Source organism: Mytilus edulis, chromosome 1 (genome assembly GCF_963676685.1).
Source record: "Mytilus edulis chromosome 1, xbMytEdul2.2, whole genome shotgun sequence".
In the NCBI taxonomy this organism is placed as follows: Eukaryota; Metazoa; Mollusca; class Bivalvia; order Mytilida; family Mytilidae; genus Mytilus; species Mytilus edulis.
In genome coordinates this window covers 109,132,116-109,152,200 of record NC_092344.1, presented here as the reverse complement: position 1 = coordinate 109,152,200, position 20,085 = coordinate 109,132,116, and the positions used below count along the sequence as shown (strand labels likewise).

At 32.1% G+C, this 20,085-nt stretch overlaps 2 protein-coding genes across 3 annotated transcripts; one reads left to right on the top strand and one right to left on the bottom strand.

Annotated features, from left to right (window-relative positions):
• Positions 1 to 2,964: 2,964 nt before the first annotated feature.
• LOC139517575 (tektin-2-like) lies at positions 2,965 to 8,150 on the bottom strand. The gene is made up of 6 exons (XM_071308796.1): positions 8,029 to 8,150; positions 6,852 to 7,270; positions 5,990 to 6,204; positions 5,081 to 5,303; positions 4,308 to 4,531; positions 2,965 to 3,567 (listed from the first exon to the last, which is right to left on the bottom strand). Exons 2-6 carry the CDS (start codon positions 7,263 to 7,265, stop codon positions 3,375 to 3,377), a joined length of 1,269 nt encoding a protein of 422 aa, XP_071164897.1. The 5' UTR covers positions 7,266 to 7,270; positions 8,029 to 8,150; the 3' UTR covers positions 2,965 to 3,374.
• A 73-nt stretch (positions 8,151 to 8,223) lies between these two features.
• LOC139517604 (uncharacterized) lies at positions 8,224 to 19,845 on the top strand. 2 transcript variants are annotated; one of them, XM_071308844.1, is made up of 3 exons: positions 8,224 to 8,276; positions 14,824 to 15,043; positions 19,395 to 19,845. In XM_071308844.1, exons 2-3 carry the CDS (start codon positions 14,849 to 14,851, stop codon positions 19,716 to 19,718), a joined length of 519 nt encoding a protein of 172 aa, XP_071164945.1. In that variant the 5' UTR covers positions 8,224 to 8,276; positions 14,824 to 14,848; the 3' UTR covers positions 19,719 to 19,845. The 2 variants fall into 2 exon arrangements, with proteins under 2 accessions (XP_071164945.1, XP_071164937.1); XM_071308836.1 differs by lacking the exon at positions 8,224 to 8,276 and adding an exon at positions 11,873 to 12,011.
• The last annotated feature ends 240 nt before the right edge of the window (positions 19,846 to 20,085 follow it).

Sequence of the window (20,085 nt, the reverse complement as noted above, 5' to 3'; positions counted from 1 at the left end):
GGGCATATCTTTGCTAATTTTTCAATGAAGATCAAATTGCAAATTAAATCTTTTATAAGGAGAATCAGAATCATTGACAGGAAAAATGTGAACAGAAATGGAACTTAGAATTATAAAGTTTAAAACAGCTCTAAAATGAGCCAATTTACAGTAACTTGAAGCAATTTGCACCTGCTATTTCAAATTAAAATCTGAATTTTTTTTCAGGGTTTCATTTTCGAAAACATGGAGAAAAAGGGAAATTTATTATTATAAAAAGAAATTGTAATCTTGTGAAAATGCCCTAATTAAGGTGGCAGACCTTTAAAAATTGAGCATTTTACAAAACTTAGTCTGCCTTATTAAGTGTAAGTATTCTGCTATGATTTCATAGTTCACTAAAGTTAAATTGTAATAAGAAGTGCATTTTCATTTGATTCTAAGTACCAAAATTTTAAAATAACTTACTTGAAACCTGCAAATTACAAAAAATGGCTACCAAATATTTTGTTGAATAGTTAGTAAAGCACAAGAAAAATTTGTCTGTTGTTAGTAGCATTCAGAATTTGGAAGTTCATTTCATTATGAATATGGTCCTAAAAGTTAAAGCTTTAGATTTGGGGATAACAAAGTGATGATGCCTACAAGAAATTAATAAGTAAGCTCATTGTTGCAAACTAAATATAAATACCATGCTATCTGTAAAATCATGTAAATGATCAGAAGCTAGCACTATACTTAAATAATAATGTATTCAATGGATTAATTTTTTTTCAACATCCATACCTAGTCTAGAAATTATTGTAATGTTTCCAAAAAAACGCTCAAACTTTTGAAATCAATTTTATCAAAAAATTAGCTGAAACGTATGATTTTTGTCAAGCCTGCAACTTTTGTCGCTGAAATATCTACATAGGGATAGTGATTTGGACTCTGGAGGCCATGGCGGTTTTAGTTAATATTAGCTACCGGTATATATATCAGAAGGTGGAAGACCTGGAGGCTTCATACTTTATATATAGATGCCTTATATTACGAGGTTTTGGTCTGTCACATGTCCACTGTCCTTGACCTCATTTTCATGGTTCAGTGACTACTTAAAAAAAAAAAGTAAACTTTTTTTGTATTGTTAATTTCTCTCTTATTATGAGTAATGGGATAACTATACTGATATGTGTGTTCCTTTAGAGATCCTCGTGTCTGTCAGACAGTTTTCACTTGACCTCATTTCATGGATCGGCGGAACAGGGAAATTTTGGTTGTCAAGTCCATATCTCGTATACATTTATTACTGTAAGCAATAGGTCTACTATATTTAGTGTATGGAAGGATTGTAAGGTGTACATGTCCAACTAACAAGTGTCATCTGATCTTGACCTCATTTTCATGGTTCAGGTAGCACTCCACAGTTAGAAAATAAAATTAAAAATGAGCCACAAAATGTCTTATCTCCTATTCCTGGATTTCTAATACATTAACCTAACTGTTTGTGTTGTACATGTGCATATTTATGTAATCAGTATCTTCCATAGATTTGATTTTCAAAAGTTAAATGGGTGTATCCATGGCAACATTCTGCATTTATTTACAATAAAATATTGCAAAAAGGGGGGTAAACATGTCACATATCCCCCCAAAATTTGGATCAAACTAGAATTGCAATGCCCTTGAGTGATACCTTTTTAGATACTGTTCTCATAAATCTTCCTAATGATCAAATAAAAAATGGGTGTCTTTCGCCTCATTTTTTTGTGTTTTGGTATGTTTTTCTTATACTGTATGGAATTTACTATATTTGGTGTATGGAATGATTGAGAGGTGTACATGTCAAACTGGCAGGTGTCATCTAACCTCTTTTTTATGGTTCAGTGGTCAAAGTAAAGTTTTTGAATTATGGTCTTTTTTTCTAATACATGTACTACATGTTTATCCTATAGGTCACCTATATTTGGTGTATAGAAATATTTTATGATTTACATGTCAGTCTTGCAGGTTTTATTTGACCTTGACCTCATTTTCACGGTTCATTGCTGAGTGTTAAACTTATGTGTTTTGGTCTGTTTTTCCTAAACTATTAGTATCAGCAATAGGTCAACTATATTTGTTAACTTATATGAAAGGATTGTTAGCTGTTCATGTCTGCCTGGCATGGTATTTGGTCATTTTTTACTAAATCACAGTATTGAATGATTGTAAGGTGTACATGTATATCTCTTTTGGTGTATATGGCCTTGACCTCATTTTCTTTGATCATGTTAAGTTTATGTGATAGTAGTTAAGCTTTCTATTTAGGTAAGGACTAGCCACATAATATCAATGGTTTGTAAATAAGGCTAGATATTTCAGCGAGTGCACTCTTTTTATTTGAATTGTTGATAGATAGATGTTAATGGTTTTAGAAAAGATGTCGCTCAAATGTATTGAAATTCTACTTTTGACCAAATTTTTGGGGTCATTTGTGACTTTTTCAACCCACTTTTTTGCAATATTGCTTACCAAATAATACACATTTTTGCCATGGTTACGCCATAAAGGGATTATATTTCATCATCTCAACTACTTGAAATCAAATCTAAGGAAGATGCTGTTTTCAAACATATATGCGACACAATAAGTTAGCCTTATATGTAAGAATGCAAGGAAAGGAGGGGGTTTAAAAATTACGAGTGTCAATTTAAAGATTTATCTCAATCTGTGTATTGCTACCTAAGATGAATCAAACAAGAACAATACTAGGTCTGGTCCTACAAATTTGTTGACATAAAGAAATTGCATAACTTATAGATAATGGTGTGAGCTTAATACTTGATATGAGATGCTACCTTTAGTTTTCTTATTGTTTTTTAATACTGCTTTTTTTCACTAAGCCTTTGAAACATGTTTGGTTGATCAATGAAAAAAATGAATCCCTGGCTTCTTTGCATTTGTAGAACATTGAGCAACCTTGTAATAACTTTTCAAATAACTGAACAACAAGGACACAGATTTTTGATTCAAGATAAAAAACAAATTTATTGTTCATATATTACATATATATTGATTTACTTTTAAGCACTCGCATATTTTTTAATTTAAATCTTTAATCTATTGAATTGGCATGATCTTTCTGATATAATATAATAAACAGTTCATAAACTTTATAAAGTTAAAAATTGTCAGTGTTCAAAAACTAAAAGAAAGCTGATAATAAAATATATGTAAAGATGCAATCACAATGAACAAACACACATACTGTGAAAGACTAATTTGTAAGTGTAATAACAAATTTCAGATATACATAAACGATACAAGTAATGAACAAATAATGATAAAAGAAACAAATTCATAGCATGGACGGACATTTTTGAACATCTGTCAATAAATACTGTTAAAAAAACTTGGGCTCCCTTGATTGTTTATGCTAGAACTGCTGATTTTTGACGCTGCATTCCAGTAAGTGTTAAATTTCTTTCTAGTTCAGATTGTGGTTTAACTTGGAGTTTTTTACGGACATCCATACATCTATTATCAAGGTTTAATGAATTAATCTTGAGGGCTAGATCGTCATTGATTCTGTGAAGATTGTTCTCCAAACCATCAAGTGCATGTCTGAAAATAAATAAATCTCACATAAAGTATTGTTGAATATCAAAGTTCTATTTTGAATGAGTGAATTACGATTACAAGACATATAACCATGTTTTAAAAGACATAGAGTTAGGTAAGTCTAGAAAAAACAAGTGTAACTGTGAGCTACTGCTTACTGATAATACACCCGCCGCAAGTGGATAATGTCAATAGTGTAAAAATATGTAAGTGTTCGGTAAACAGGAAGTTGTCAAGTGATGAATCTGAAAACGCATCACACTGTATAGTTGACTAATATAAACCCTGAAACCAAATTTCAGAAATCCTGGCATTGTAGTTCCTGAGAAAAATGTGATGAAAATTTTCAACTTGGCCATCATGTGTAAAATGATACAAGTGTTCGGTAAACAGGAAGTTGTCGAGTGATGAATCTGAAAATGCATCACACGGTATGGCTGACTTATATAAACCCTGAAACCCAATTTCAGAAATCCTGACATTGTAGTTCCTGAGAAAAATGCAACGAAAATATTCATGGGACGGACAGAGGTAAAACAGTATACCCCCCCTTTTTCAAAGCGGGGGTATAATTAGATCAATCAAAGTATAAGGGATATGCAAGTAAATAAAATTGGTAACCAACCTTAAAAGCAAAAAAAGTTTCATGATATTTTAAACATTGTGTATTTACAAAAATACTGAATAATTTAGTTGGATACATGCACATGTAAGAATACTTAAATGTAGAAAATGAAACTTACTTTGCTTGTTTACATTTTTCTTCCAGAGCTCTCTTTGTTGCCTCCAATTGTTTAACTTCATCAGTAAGACCATACTGTGGAGCATCTCTACATAATTCTACATTTGGACGGTATGTCCTGTTCTCCAGACGTGTCTGGGCAAGTTTCATTGGTGCATCCTTAGCACGAATCTTCTCTTCAATACCTCGGATATCATTTTCAAGTTCAGCAATTTCTTCCTGTGTCTAAAAATTAATGTACAAAACTCAACTATTGTGTTACAGGAAAAAGCAAAGAAATATTTTTTAAATTCAAATAATAAAATTTGTCAGGAAAACATGCATGTTTATGGATTTTGCGTCATGTTTTCAAAAGATTATTTACCGGATTTGTAATCACATAAGCAACACGACGGGTGCCGCATGTGGAGCAGGATCTGCTTACCCTTCCGGAGCACCTGAGATCACCCCTAGTTTTTGGTGGGGTTCGTGTTGTTTATTCTTTAGTTTTCTATGTTGTGTCATGTGTACTATTGTTTTTCTGTTTGTCTTTTTCATTTTTAGCCATGGCGTTGTCAGTTTGTTTTAGATTTATGAGTTTGACTGTCCCTTTGGTATCTTTCGTCCCTCTTTTGCTACTTTCAGATATTTCAGCAACTTATGTTTCGAATTGAACTCTACATCCTATGATTCTATGAACTACATGATAAATCAGTCAGCTTTCATAATTTAACATGAACTCTTTATCATGCTAAAATTTTCTTTTTGAACAAATTAAATTACTAATACTCTTACATTTTTCTTTTGCCAATCTAGTTCATCCTTTGCTCTCTCAAACTCATGGATCCTTCTTCTGTATGCATATTCTGTTGCAATTTTCTGGGCTTCTAAATCGTTGGCAGTTTGTTGGAGTGTGTGATGGATTGCCTCACGTAGACGAGTTGATGATTTCATTTCTGCTTCAGCACGATCTTTGTTATATCTGGAGAAGTCTTCCCACTGTTGTGGAGTTGTGCTTCTACAATAAACAATGAAAATACATATAATATATCTAAGTTGGCTTTTATTGAATAAAAAGAAGTATCTAAAGTAGTAATATATGAGACTACTCAAATAGAATAGCACTTTCAAATATTATATAATAAAAGAAACTGCCATTGTCTGCATGAAAATATCTAACAGATATTTCATGTTAACTTGAAATACAGTGTATTTATACGTTTAGTATTCAACATATTCTAAGAATACCAAAATAAAAAAAGGTAATGACAGTTTTAATAGGATGCATTTAGGCTTTGAAAACAGACATCTTGAGATTAAACATTAAATTGCGAGTATTATTAAAAATTTACTAGTAAATGTAACAATGCATAATCCCATTTTTATACATGTAAAAGTGGAAAATCCACTTACTTGATCATGTGTCATCAGAAATTGTAAATGATGCAAATTGTTTATATCATGAGTGATATACATTTGTACTTTCAATTGTTAATCAAAACAATTAAAAAAAACAACATTGAATTGTTTAATAATAATTAATTGTATCAAAACTTTCAAGAACTGATACAGCAATATATCTTTTTTTCAATATGTTTCAAAAAAACATACCATATTTGATGACTTAAAAACAGCAATTTTCTACCTAAGTTTCCTATGGAAAATAAATAAGTATATGTTGTTAGGGCTGTACAATAATCTTACCCTTTTGGAACACGGAGGGAATCTGGTTTGAAACTGATGTTAGATGATCTATCTGTTAAATTATACTGGTCAATATCAATACCAAGTGCAATATTTTTATCTTGTAAATCAGCCTGTATCTGTTGACGAGCCTCTTGCAGTAAACACAATTGTTCAAATGCATCACCAATCCTTGACTGTAGTGCTTTCTTGATACCATCAATTACTTCAACTTCCTACAAAATATATTCATAATGTAATTTCTATTCATGCATTAATAATGTTTTTTTTTTTATAAATACGCAAAGCATTTATTATCAATCTTGAAAGATAACCTACATGTATATATAATATCTGGTGAAACTAAAGATCACAATGTTTTACACAATCAAGGTACAGTCCTACTAAGTTTTTAATTTGATGAATGATAAGACGTTTTACCCATATTCAATTCAATTTTATAATGAACAAGAATGTGTCCTCAGTACACGAATGCCCCACTCGCACTATCATTTTCCATGTTCAGTGGACCGTGAAATTGGGGTAAAAACTCTAATTTGGCATTAAAATTAGAAAGATCATATCATAGGGGACATGTGTACTAAGTTTGAAGTCGATTGGACTTAAACTTCATCAAAAACTACCTTGACCAAAAACTTTAACCTGAAGCGGGACAAACGGACGGACGAACGGACAGACAGACGAACGGACAGACGGACGCACAGACCAGAAAACATAATGCCCCTCTACTATCGTAGGTGGGGCATAAAAAAAAATTGTTTACATTGTATGTTCCAAACATAGAGAGTTGTCTCATTGACACTAATACTGCATCTTCTTATATCTACATGTTTGTATAACCAGGACTGTTTACTTTATTTACCTTATGTAACTGGTTTTCTACTTCATCTTGAACTACATCAATATGTTGTCTTCCTTCTCTTAATGTCAGACATTCAATTGCAACATCTGTTGGCAAATTTTTAGCTTCCAAAGATTCTTCTGTAAGTTCTTTTGCTTCTGAAAGGTCAGCAATTTCTTTATCAATATCAGCTAATGTCTTTTCTAAGATTTCTTTCCATGTCCTGATATTATCTACTCGGTCTCCAAGCCGTACATTATTGGAATGTTGATCCCATTTTGTTTGGTTATCAGTTTCATTCCTGAGAAATCTGCTTTCCTGACGAACTTGACCAGATGCATCTCTCTGCCTCTCAGCATTGGTTGAGATTGTGTAGTTACTTGTAAACCAATCTGGTGGCTGATACCGAGTTGTGGATCTTAGTTCTGTTGCCATTTTGCCTAAAATTATATAAAAATTGACATACATTATATGTAGTTGTTTAATAGGAAATTCAAATAGATCATCTATGAAGATAAACTAATAAGTTTTATTGTCTTATTAATAAATGGAAAACATCTTTTAAAGCTACTACCAGGCGCCTGTTTTTTTTTTGTCTCAAATTAAATATTTGTTCAGCAGATCACAAGATATTGTGCTAATAGACCTCACTGCTGTTTGTAAATCTATGCCACTTGACCAAGAATATGTGCGCCTCTTGAATTATTGACGTCTAACAACTATCACTTTTGAGTTTTCAATTGTTGTGTCAGATGCTTTCTGAAGTTTTACAGGAACCTTTGTGATGTCCAGTAATCGCAGAGGAATAGCAATAAGGTGTTTAAATTCATGATGAGATGTACATTCATGAATCATTTATGTAGATTGTGTAGGATACTAGATAGTGAGACTCAGTGTTAGGGTTAAGTTCTTATAACTTTACATTTTGACTATTGTTGGTATGACTTGGAAGCATTGCCTTCTTTATTTATATTAGAACCTGCATTAAGAAAAAAAGAACATCTGTATTGAAAATCGGTATACAATAAGACAGTGTTTATCTGTCAACACCAAGACGTCAAGAGCAATGAATATTGAATAAATCGATGAGTCTGGTGGTGTAAATTGAATTTTGATGTGTATGAATCAATGTCTACAAAAATATTTAACTTAACTGTCTTATTCTGAATCAAGGGACATTGTAAATTATTGAGCTTACCTAAAATCTGCTTGTCTATTGCACTCGGTTAATGTATTATGCGAATGCTTTCAGTTTCTAACCAATATGCTGTTGTTGCTAATGAAACATCAAACTAGTGTATTTGTTACGTTGTATTTAATTGGTTGAATCATTTAACAATGACCAATGAAAAATATCAATACTTCTTCTGATAAGTTGAAAGGTCAATTTCCATAGTGACGTCCACCACATCAATAATTTACCTTGCGGACAAAATATAAACAAAGGTGAATAACTCTAATTAACAATTTATTTTAGCAGACAATGTTAGTTAACGAACGAAAAAATAACACTTCCAATACTATGGCTGTAAAAAAAACAACACTTCAACAACTCACTAAAAATAGAAATAGAATAAAATAAATAAAAACAAACAAAAATACATAGAATACAGTCATAAAAGATACCCAAATACCAAGGGATAGTTGTGACCCTCCCGAAACTCATCTAAAAAAAAAATTAGAGAAAAACAAAATTTTGAAAAAAGCATTAGAGGCCATTTTTACAGATAATTCCATTTCGCTTTTTGAGTAACGAACGGGCTAAACAAATCTAGTTTTTTAAGGAAACAGGTGTTAGCGAAATAATATATCAGTTTGGCATTTTAGTCATGACTTTGCCGCAATGTTTTTTTTTGTTTGTATTTTGCCAGAAGTGCAACCACTTTTTTCTTCGGAGGAAAACCCACTTTTTTAAACAAATTGAATTTATAAAAATTAAGAACCGTTTTAGGTTTCCGAACCATGACATTGCGGTTCATATGTAGTTTATGGTCCGATTCGTGTTGGTTTTTTTTTTTTAAAGAATACTAGGGTTTAAATTTCAAAACATGTTGTTAAAAGGTCAAAATTTGAAGGACATTGGTGAGGGTGGAGTATAAGATGTAGGATCTCAATAATGATAGAAAGAATGACAAATTGTTTAGGTTCTGGTATTACAGTAACTTTTAAACATTTCAAAGGTCAATTTATATAATTAAAGAAAATTGAAAATTATTTCTTCATTTTCACACCCTCCACATAGAATTATCAAAAATACGTAATTAGCGGGCAATAGATACTCATTAATTGTATTGCCTTAAGGTAAATGATTTGTATCGGAACTAAAGACAAGACGAGACAAGATTTCTCTGAAGGCTTCGACTGTTGGACCATAGTTCTGTTCGAATTGTGACTGTTAAAGTCGAGTTTGTGAGTCCAACGAACCCCCCTTGGAAATTCCTGGCTACGGGCCTGTGGACATTCTTTAAAAACTTGTGGTAGCTTGTTCCATAGAACTATTCGATAAAAGGGATAACTAAATAAAAATAAAATTTGAAACCATATTTTGCAGTAGAAATTTGCCGAAATGTTCGGTTATATAGGGTTATTGCATGAATATTGGGGAATATTGTCCCGAGTAGAATTTTATATTGCACGAGCTTTCGAGTGCAATATATGTTCTACGAGGGACAATGTTCCCCAATATTTATGCAATAACCCTGTTATTGTATAGCAATATAATATTTGAAAGTAAAAAATGGTTTAAACTCAGATTTTGTCGTTGATGACTTCATGAATTTTGGCGATTTATTGCACTGGTGTAATATTATGTTTTATTGTTCTAGTATCTTTCGGAATAAGATTGGAGTATGTGACTTATGCGAGATTGCATTTATTTAAATTTATTCTGTGAAGTTCAACAATTTGAAAACATAATTTATTTGTATGATTATCATACACGTTTGTATTATCCTAACTAGCCCTATAGTAGGTGACACTCCTTTATATATATATATATATATATGTTAGCGGCTATAAGTGAAATTAGGCATTAAGCTTAAATCCTAGGCAATAAGCTAACGCCTAGGCATTAAGTTAGTGCCTGAAATTTTCAGGCATTAAGCTTATTTCCTGTTTGATGATGATTATTCATCCTATTGCCGAACATAATTTTAGGTAATAAGTAAACTCTGGAATTTTTGCATATTTGAAGATTTATTTTTGATATAAAGTCGATTCTTAATTATATTCCTTATCTTACATGTATAAATATACATTCATTTGATAGATCTTCAAATTTAGTATGCTTATTTAGTAATTTTAGCAGTTAAAAAAACGAGAATTAACTCATACTTTTTTCATGTTTTTGTGGTATTACAAAATATCAAAAAGATTTAAAAAGAAGTGATTGTATCCTATTAAAAAGGGGGGAGATTTTATAGAATAATTATAATATTCATTTGAAAATGTGTACCCTTCACTTGTCGAACTGGTAAAAGTAGACAAAATTAAGATATGATTTTTTTGCTCGCACCATTTTCCATTTTTTTTATTGGATAAGTAAATATTAACAAAATGATTTTAACACAAATTTCTATCAAGTTTCCATTTTTTTAAATAACATATTTTATTAATGATTTTATTTCCGGTCTCTTGTAGACAGTTGTCTCATTGGCAATCATACCACATCTTCTTCTTTTATATTTAGGATGAAACTGGTTTTTTTTGCATCGATAAAATTATATTTTTTTCTTTTGCTCATATTTAAACGTATGTTAATTGAAGTAATAAAATAAAACAGTTGAAGGTACTCAGTATTTATATGAAAGATGCACGAGAACTTTCATATATAATATCAAAATTATTTATTACCCTTTTATCTAAAACTGATAAAAAAAATTAATAATTAATCGGTTTTTAAGTTAAAGTTGTTTGATACAATTTTTTTTTTCATTTGCTATTTTCTTTTACGCCAATACTTAGGACAGCGGTTCGGACATCATAGCTAAGATAATCCTACGATAGCTTAAATGTGCATGCTGAGACATTTCGTTGGTCGGTCCTAACTTTATCATAATTACTGTCATAAGAATATCTTAAAGGACCAATCTTAGGACAGCTTCGATAAACAGGCCCAAGTTCTTATAATGTTATTATGTTACAAATATCTTTTTATCTAAATGAATAAATGTCTTTTATTTACTCGCATTTATATTTTAGGCATTAAGCTTAAAGCCTGCACTCATTTTTTAGGATTTAAGCTTAAAACCTAGGATTTAAGACTAATGCCTAACATCATTTAGGCAATAGACTTACTGCCTAGGCATTAGCTTATTGCCTAGGATTTAAGCTTAATGCCTAATTTCACTTATTGCCGCTAACACACACATATATATATATATATAAAGAAGGTGTGGTATGATTTCCAATGAGACAACTCTCCACTGGAGACTAAAATGACACAGAAATTAACTTGGCAATTATAGGTCACCGTATGTATGTTTGGCAGACAGACAGATGCCATAGCACAGTAAGTAACAAAATCACACAGGACACAAAAGTTCAAATTAATTAGTTCACATTCATTTGACGCCACTCAGATTTGAGAAGACTAAATCTTATATATGCAGAAATTCTGATGATATGTGCTATATCTATTATGGAAAATGAGAATTGATTTTAGAATTCTAAGAGGAATTTATTATATGAACAATATCTTGTCATTACTATTTAATTCCCAAACTAACTGCTAAATATCGGTTATTTCATTACCAATGAAAGCTTCTTGTTAAATTTAGATTAAATTTAAAGGTAGATTTAAGATAAAATGAACAAGGAAAGTTAAAAGTTCAACGACATGATGAAAATTGAAGGAAACAGAAATGAAAGGTTATATAAGCATACAGATATTTCCCATTAAATAAATGTGCCAAATACTTCGACAGTAATCAAGTTTAATCAGTGAAGGAATAAGGCACGGGGTGTTACGTTGAGCAGTAATGCTGATCAACCCAAGTATTTGACGGACGTATTCTGCATCGTTAGAAGGCAATACACACAAGGGAAAGTGATCATTATTTGTACAATTAGTTTTAACAGAGGAATAGGTAAAAGAGAGTTCATCTTCAAAGATAACAGTTACATGTTTGTATCTTCACGTGCTGAGGTAATTGGCATGCTTAGCAGCAAAATGTAAAGACGGTAAGTTATTATAAAATGTTTATTTTTGTATTTTCTTTATTAACTCGGCATGCTGATAAAGTTTTTATGTATCATGTATACGCGTGCCACATAAACCCAAAATTTATAAATTTATTATTTCAATGCCAAAGGATCACTACCAGTATGACTTCTACTTGAGATTTTGTATTTCTTATTTCCTTATTTCTTACAAATTTTTAGCGTTTTGTCTATGTAAATTTCATAACATTATAAAAGATCGAGTGATCCTGATGAAGATCACTTATAGAAAAATTGCTGTGCGTTCGGAAATTAATTTAAATTTATTATTTACTCTCAGACACATTATATTTTATATGTCAGAGGACAAATTACAAATCAAACAACTAATGACAGAATAGATAGGTAACTAATAACAAAAGTTTATCTAAAGATTAAAAAACTTATTAGGTACATGACGAATATATCCGGATTAATGTAGATAGTTTCTTGGTAAATAAAGATAAATTATGCAATTATTGACAGTGACATAATGACAGCATATTTTGCATTTTCCATACAGATGGATATGTTATATGATAAATTTGGAATGTATTTGGTCCGACGTGCAGTGATAGTAGTATTATAGCATACATGATTTATAGATAATGATATTCAAATCGTGGCAGACGTAATTTTTGTTACACACGAGCATAGTTGCAACGATGCCTGCTTACAATCATTATAATTTTAAAGGAAAAGTTTTATGATTTTGCGTAGTTTTTGGAGATGTTAGCGGCTTCTTGGACACGATATGAAATGAAAAACAACTAATCTGTTTTTTATGCTCCATTTATCCATAGTATTATGTTTTCTGGTCTGTGCGTCCGTTCGTCCGTCTGTTCTTCCGTCCGTTCGTTGTCCGTCCGTCCGTCCGTCTGCGTCACTTCGGGTGTATGCCAAATTAGAGTTTTTACCCCAATTTCATGGTCCACTAAACTTAGATAATGAAAGTGCAACTGGGGCATCCATTTACTATGGACACATTCTTGCTTGCATATTATAACTAACAGTTATGATGATTTAAATGAGTTTTAAAATTAACACATCAAAAATAGAGTTCAACATGTATGAAGCATCGAAAGTCATAATGTTTTTATAGGTATAAATATTTATTTTGTTATCAGTAAATTAAAAGCAAACTAAATATTACTAGTATGTTATATACATATACACATTCATGGATTTACAATCTTTCGATACCTGTAACTTGGCATTGCACAAGGTCATGTTTTTCTCTGGCTGTTTATGACGTCTTCACACTAAATCCATTGGATGTTAGATGCATGATTTGTTTTATTAGTTGTTAGTGGCTTTGAACTAGCAGTCAGATAACTACGAGTACTCTCAGATCTGTTCCTACTGTCTTTTTTTGTCGGGATGTACAAGTACCCGGCCACGTCCACTTGTATTTTTGTCCATCTGATGAGTTAAGCCTTTTTTAACTGATTTTTATAGTTCGTTCTTATGTTGTACTGTTATACCACTGTCCCAGGTTAGGGGATGGTTGGGATCCCGCTAAAATGTTTGACCCCGCCACATTATTTAAGTATGTGCCTGTCCCAAGTCAGGAGCCTGTAATTCAGTGGTTGTCGTTTGTTTATGTGTTACATTTTTGTTTTTCGTTTATTTTTTTTTAATATAAATAAGGCCGTTAGTTTTCTCGTTTGAATTGTTTTACATTGTCTTATCGGGGCCTTTTATAACTGACTATGCGGTTTGGCTTTCCATATTGTTTAAGGCCGTACGGTGACCTATAGTTGTTAATGTCTGTGTCATTTTGGTCTCTTGTGGACAGTTGTCTCATTGGCAATCATACCACATCTTCTTTTTTTTTTATATATAGCATGGATTCGCAGACATGTTAGTCCGTATCTTTTTTTGTCTATCCGAAATCAGAGGCCTGTAAATTAGTGGTTGTGGTTGGTTGGCTTGCTGTATGACCCTTTTTGTTTTACGTTAATTTTTTCGGTGTATATCGGGTAGTTTTAGCCCTTTTATTGCTCAGTTATGACATAGGGTTTGCCCACCGTAAAATGACACTGTGGTGTTAGGTTGATACATGTCTCATTGGCAAGCATAACGCATCTTCTTATTTTTATATTATAATTATGCTAGAAGTAAAAAAAAACACAGAACCAAAAATAAAATAATAAATTAATGAATAAGTCTTGAGTCTGTTTTATTATAAGAAAATATTTAATACAAAATATTAAAATAAGGACCAAATTTGGTATCGTGACAAAATCGGTTTTAGCAGGGACAGGGATATATCCCTTATTATTTGATTACTTGAGAAGTTTGACGCTAATGACAGACAATTATTCTTTTGATTCGACATAAAGAGATGTGGTATGAGTGCCAATGAGACAACTCTCTATCCAAGTCACAATTTGTAAAAGTAAACCAATATAAGTCAAAGTACGGTCTTCAACACGGAGCCTAGGCTCATACCGAACTCCATTTAAAAAAAGTACAATTTGATTGAAACGGTCACGTATATAGTCTCAACAAAAATACAAACCTGAACGAGACATTTCAGTAATTGTTCGCAAGATGGTTTATAGTCTTTCATACGCCACCACAAGACAAAGGTACAAAATAAATCTTATGTTTCATTTCTTTTTAGAAGTTAAATGATTACAAGTAGATAAAGATTGACTAAAGTAAAATAAATATAGACAGACACTATAAGTATTTTGCTGACATTTCTTATACTTCGTAATGATAATGATAAATATATTTACTAATAATTCAATTAGCCCAATTTTCTAAGTCTTCATTTGAATTTCAGATAACGTTAAAATGTAACTTGTATAATGAACAATAATATAATTCCGCTGAGACACTCTAGTTTACCAGGGGATGTTCGACTGCCTAAGCGATATGAACAACTAGAGGAAATGACCAACGAAAGGAAAGGAAGGTTATCTTCGACTAATGAAGCGGACGAAACCATGAGTGAACGTCTGGATGATTTATCTCAAGCTATGGTTTGGGTAAAACATGAACTTGTGAGTATATAAAATTGAAAATGGAAATGGGGAATGTGTCAAAGAGACAACAACCCGATCATAGAACAGACAACAGCAGAAGGTCACCAACAGGTCTTCAATGCAGCAAGAAATTCCCGCACCGGAGGCGTCCTTCAGTTGGCTCTTAAACAAATATATATACTAGTTCAGTTATAATGAACGCCATACTAAACTCCAAATTGTACACAAGAAACTAAAATTAAAAATGACACAAGACACTATCTATTTATTTGATAGATACATAGTATTGGTACTACTGTTTAAACTGGTAGGGCCTTATAGTTTGGTAGAAGTATAGTCTTAACTTCTGTTTTTGGTATAAAAAAAAAAAGATCGTTCCCAGTGTTCTCTTTGGTGTCATTACTAGATTTTACTTAGATTTTTTTTTTGAAAGCGTGGAACAGGAACCAATTTACCCTCCCATTGACTGTTGTTCACCAATCAAATTTTGGGGGCATGTTACCATAGCCTAGGCGATTGGAGCATTTAACCTCTTTTGATTTACAGTAATTTGATTTTATAAATTTGTTTTCCGTTATTTGATGTGTCTGACTTACACAATATAACACATGCAGGCAGTTTTAATATTTGCCGCTTTTCTTCTCTTCTCTTACTTGTCACTTAGAATTTTTTGAAATACTAAGGTTTTTCTACCTCAGGCATAGATTACCTTAGCTGTATTTGTCAAAACTTTTAACAATTTTGGTCCTCGGTGCTCTTCGGCTTCGTACTTTGTTTGGCCTTTTTGACTCTTTTGGATTCGAGCGTCACTGATGGGTCTTTTATGGACGAGACGTGCGTCTGGCGTATATACTAAATTTAGTCCTGGTATCTTTGATGAGTTTATTTGTTAGAAATAGCAAGAAACCACAATAAAGACAGAATCTGAAAAAAAAAATTTCATTTGTTTATCTACATCACATAACATAATTACAGTGGGGTATATGCTTTAAGTGCCTGTCAATGTTACTAAAATTGATGTGCATGTGTCTTTCTTATTGTTTTTTGTTGTTTGAAATATTGTATGTTTTCAATTTGTATGTAAATCTAATCGGCAATGTATGTTTTAATTGTCTAAATCATTGAACGTCTGTAAGAAATGGAACCACATATGTTTAACAAATATTTCTTAAAGATAGATCGAACGTTTCAAATGTTTGTGAATGAAAAGTAAAATCACACAAATACTAAACTCCGAGGGAAATTCAAATTGGAAAGTCCCTGATCAAATGGAAAAATCAAAAGCTCAAACTCCTCAAACAACTGTCATATTCCTGACTTGGTACAGCCATTTTCTTAGCTAGAAAATGGGGGATTAAACCTGGTTGTATAGCTAGTTTAACCTCTCACTTGTATGACAATTAATGAATGTAGACAGTTAAAGCTTTGGTAAGCCTAAGGTTTTTTCACCAAGCAACATTGAAAAAGAATTAAAAAGATGCACAATAAGAGTACTGCCTACGTCTATGATAGATTGGGCGTCTATTTTATTTTAATATTTTCCCCAAATTAAAAACAAACGTATCGACCGAGTATTCAACATAATTATACCCCCGCTTTGAAAAAAGGGGGGTATACTGTTTTACCTCCGTCTGTCTTTCCGTCAGTCCGTCAGTCCATCAGTCCGTCAGTCCGTCAGTCTGTCAGTCAGTCTGTCCGTCCCATGAATATTTTTCGTCACATTTTTCTCAGGAACTACACTACCAGGATTTCTGAAATTTTGTTTCAGGCTTGATATAAGTCAGCTATACTGTTTGATGCGTTTTCAGATTCATCACTCGACAACTTCCTGTTTACCGAACACTTGTATCATTTTTACACCTGATAGCCAAGTTGAAAATTTTTCGTCACATTTTTCTCAGGAACTGCACTACCAGGATTTCTGATATTTGGTTTCAGACTTGATATAAGTCAGCTATACCGTGTGATGCGTTTTCAGGTTCATCACTTGACAACTTCCTGTTTACCGAACACTTGTATTATTTTACACATGATAACCAATTTGAAAATTTTTGTCACATTTTTCTCAGGAACTACAATACAAGGATTTCTGAAATTTGGTTTCAGGGTTTATATAAGTCTGCAATACTGTGTGATGCGTTTTCAGATTCATCACTCGACAACTTCCTGTTTACCGAACACTTGTATGATTTTACATATGATAGCCAAGTTGAAAATTTTCGTCACATTTTTCTCAGGAATTGCTATACAAGGATTTCTGAAATTTGGTTTTAGGATTTATACAAGTCAGTTATACCGTGTAATGCATTTTCAGATTCACCACTCATCAACTTCCTGTTTACCGAACACTGGCATATTTTTACACTATTAAAATTATCCACTTGCGGCCGGGGCATCATCAGTGAGCAGTAGCTCGCAGTTTCACTTATTTTATATGCATGTAATAAATCAAGCCAGCGGGCTGGACAAAAACAGACAATACAAGGGTATAGCTAGGCGAACCAGTTTAATCTTGAAATGATGATCAAAAACGATTTTAAATATATCCTTAATGAAAATGTACTGGCAATGTATACATATCTAAAATATGGCTTTGGTAACGAAGTTTCATTCATAAATTATTGCGGATTTAATAGTTATTTTATTATAGTTTAAACATACTTATTTATAGTGGATTCATACCATACTCGCAAATATCTAGAAACTTAAAAAAAATCAACATTATTAAAAACTAAATACGCAAAAAGTATTTTTAATATTTGATATATCATCTATGTGACTTGTGACATTTCTTTTACACAATTATTTACATAACAGTTTTAAAATGATAATAGTGTCAAATGATTGACGTATGGCCGGTGATAGCAGGAAGTTCTGAAAGAAAACGAAGATAAAGAAGCAAAAGTTCAATACACAACAACATAGCAACTGCACATTATTCAAATCTTTAACGGTGTTATCTTTTGTTTACTTCCTGTTTTAATTGATATCCTATCAGCAAAATGTTATAATGTGTTCATTTGCAAAGCGTCTACACCTCTCTGCCATTTGTTGTTGTTAACTTGATACGTGACATTGGATCCAAAAACAAAACTTCTCAAATTCTACAAAATATAGGCTTAATATGATTTGATAGACTTATTCCACTAAAATAAAATAGAGAACATTTTCATAGACCATTGGATTTATTATTTTTGGAGTGTTAAATAACGCTTTGGATATTAAATATGACCATTTGTACGTGCTTTGATGATCCTTGCAATTCTAAGGACAGTTAAATTATGACTGTTCATCTCTCTACACTTCACTTCCGCAAATTCTTATCAAAAAGAAGCTTTCTGGTTTTATGAAATGGTCTTTTGAATGTTCTGATTGCAACTTTTTTTGCTGCAATTCGTAAAGAAAACTGTAGATGTTCTAAATATGCTTACTGTGTCAACGTATATTTGATATTTGTTCCGCCTAACAGAAGTTCCACTGGAAACTTTTTTTTTTAAAAATGTCAGAATACCTATTCCTGTTGGAACAAATATTCTATACTATTTATTCCTTTGGGAACATATACTGTAATATTTATTCCCGTGGAAATAATATTCTAGAATATCATTTCCTTTTGGAACTTATATTATGAAGGAACTTATAGTCCGTGACAACTGAAGCTGTCATCACATGACTAAAGTTGTATCTCCTTGACAACATCTAGGTACGTTCGACAATATATTTTATCGACAGTGTAAATGTTTTTCAAAAGGACACAAATTGCACCCCTTTCATAGAAGACGTGTCCTTGTATTGTTACGAATCATAGTTTATGGCCACACCAAGGAAAGTCAAGATTCTTCTAAATTTTATTAAATTGATAAAACCAATAATTTGCTTATTATACCGCTGAAATCTTCCCAGGGGAAATTTATCTAATGGATTTAATATTTATAAACAGTAGTAATTCTAGATCTAAATATTTTATTTCTACACATGATAAACTCAATAAAAACGTTGACAACAAAATGACCTTTAATATATCATGCACATACGTATTTGACTAAGGAGGTTCAAGATGTCATTATCATCAAGGAGTCCCTTATATAATGATAACTGTTTCAATTTGAGTCGACGACTTAAGCTCACGTGGCATTAAATAATACAATACACACATAACCTTCTCAGAGTCCTTTCTTATAATCTTAGCTGCTAGCGTAATGCATGATCGTATCCATCGAATTTTAAACAAAATGATGTGAATCGGTTCTACGATATAGATCTGCTATATATGCATGTAATCTAAACATACATTTATATTTTTATTTTATAATATCATATTTTATCAACAATATTTTGTTATCATCTTGATTTAAAAATGTATTTCCAGATACTGCTACGACAGCATGATATTTTATTGAAGAGACAGTTTAGTGATATTCAAGATACCATTAACTCCTTACATAGATGTAAACATAGAAGTCAGAGACACACAAGTTCAAACATGAGTCTTCACTCAAACTGTAGCAGCATTGACATTTCATTGGACAACTACGCTGTTAGAACGTCCAATAGCATTACTTTATTGAACGACGACGAATGTGATGACAATTTTGATACGGAAATGACGTTTCGACCTCGTACATCATCAATGAAAACAACGAGAGATCTAGCGGCGTTAGCTAGAAGAAGGGGAAGTAAAGATCTGATTTAAATAAATAAACTAGTCTTTAGTGATTGTTGTGTGCATCACGTTCATTTACTGACCAGTCTAAGACTTTAAAAAAAATAATTTCGCTACTCAAGCAGACACTCGGCATTTCGACATGTCGCCTGAAAGTGGGGGAAATAATTTTTGAAGATAGAGTTAAACGTCTTCCTTCGAATTTGTAAGCTTGCACGTTAAAATTCGAATCAGCGTGCTTAGTACGGCGGCTTGGTGAAAAATTGTGCACATCCTGCTACAAGCATGAAACTTGGCATAGACCTTCCTCAACTATTACTCTTTCATTTCAGATAGGGAGGCATTTGAAAAAAAGGTCTCACTTCCGGTTAAATTCAAAATGGCGGACATCGTACTT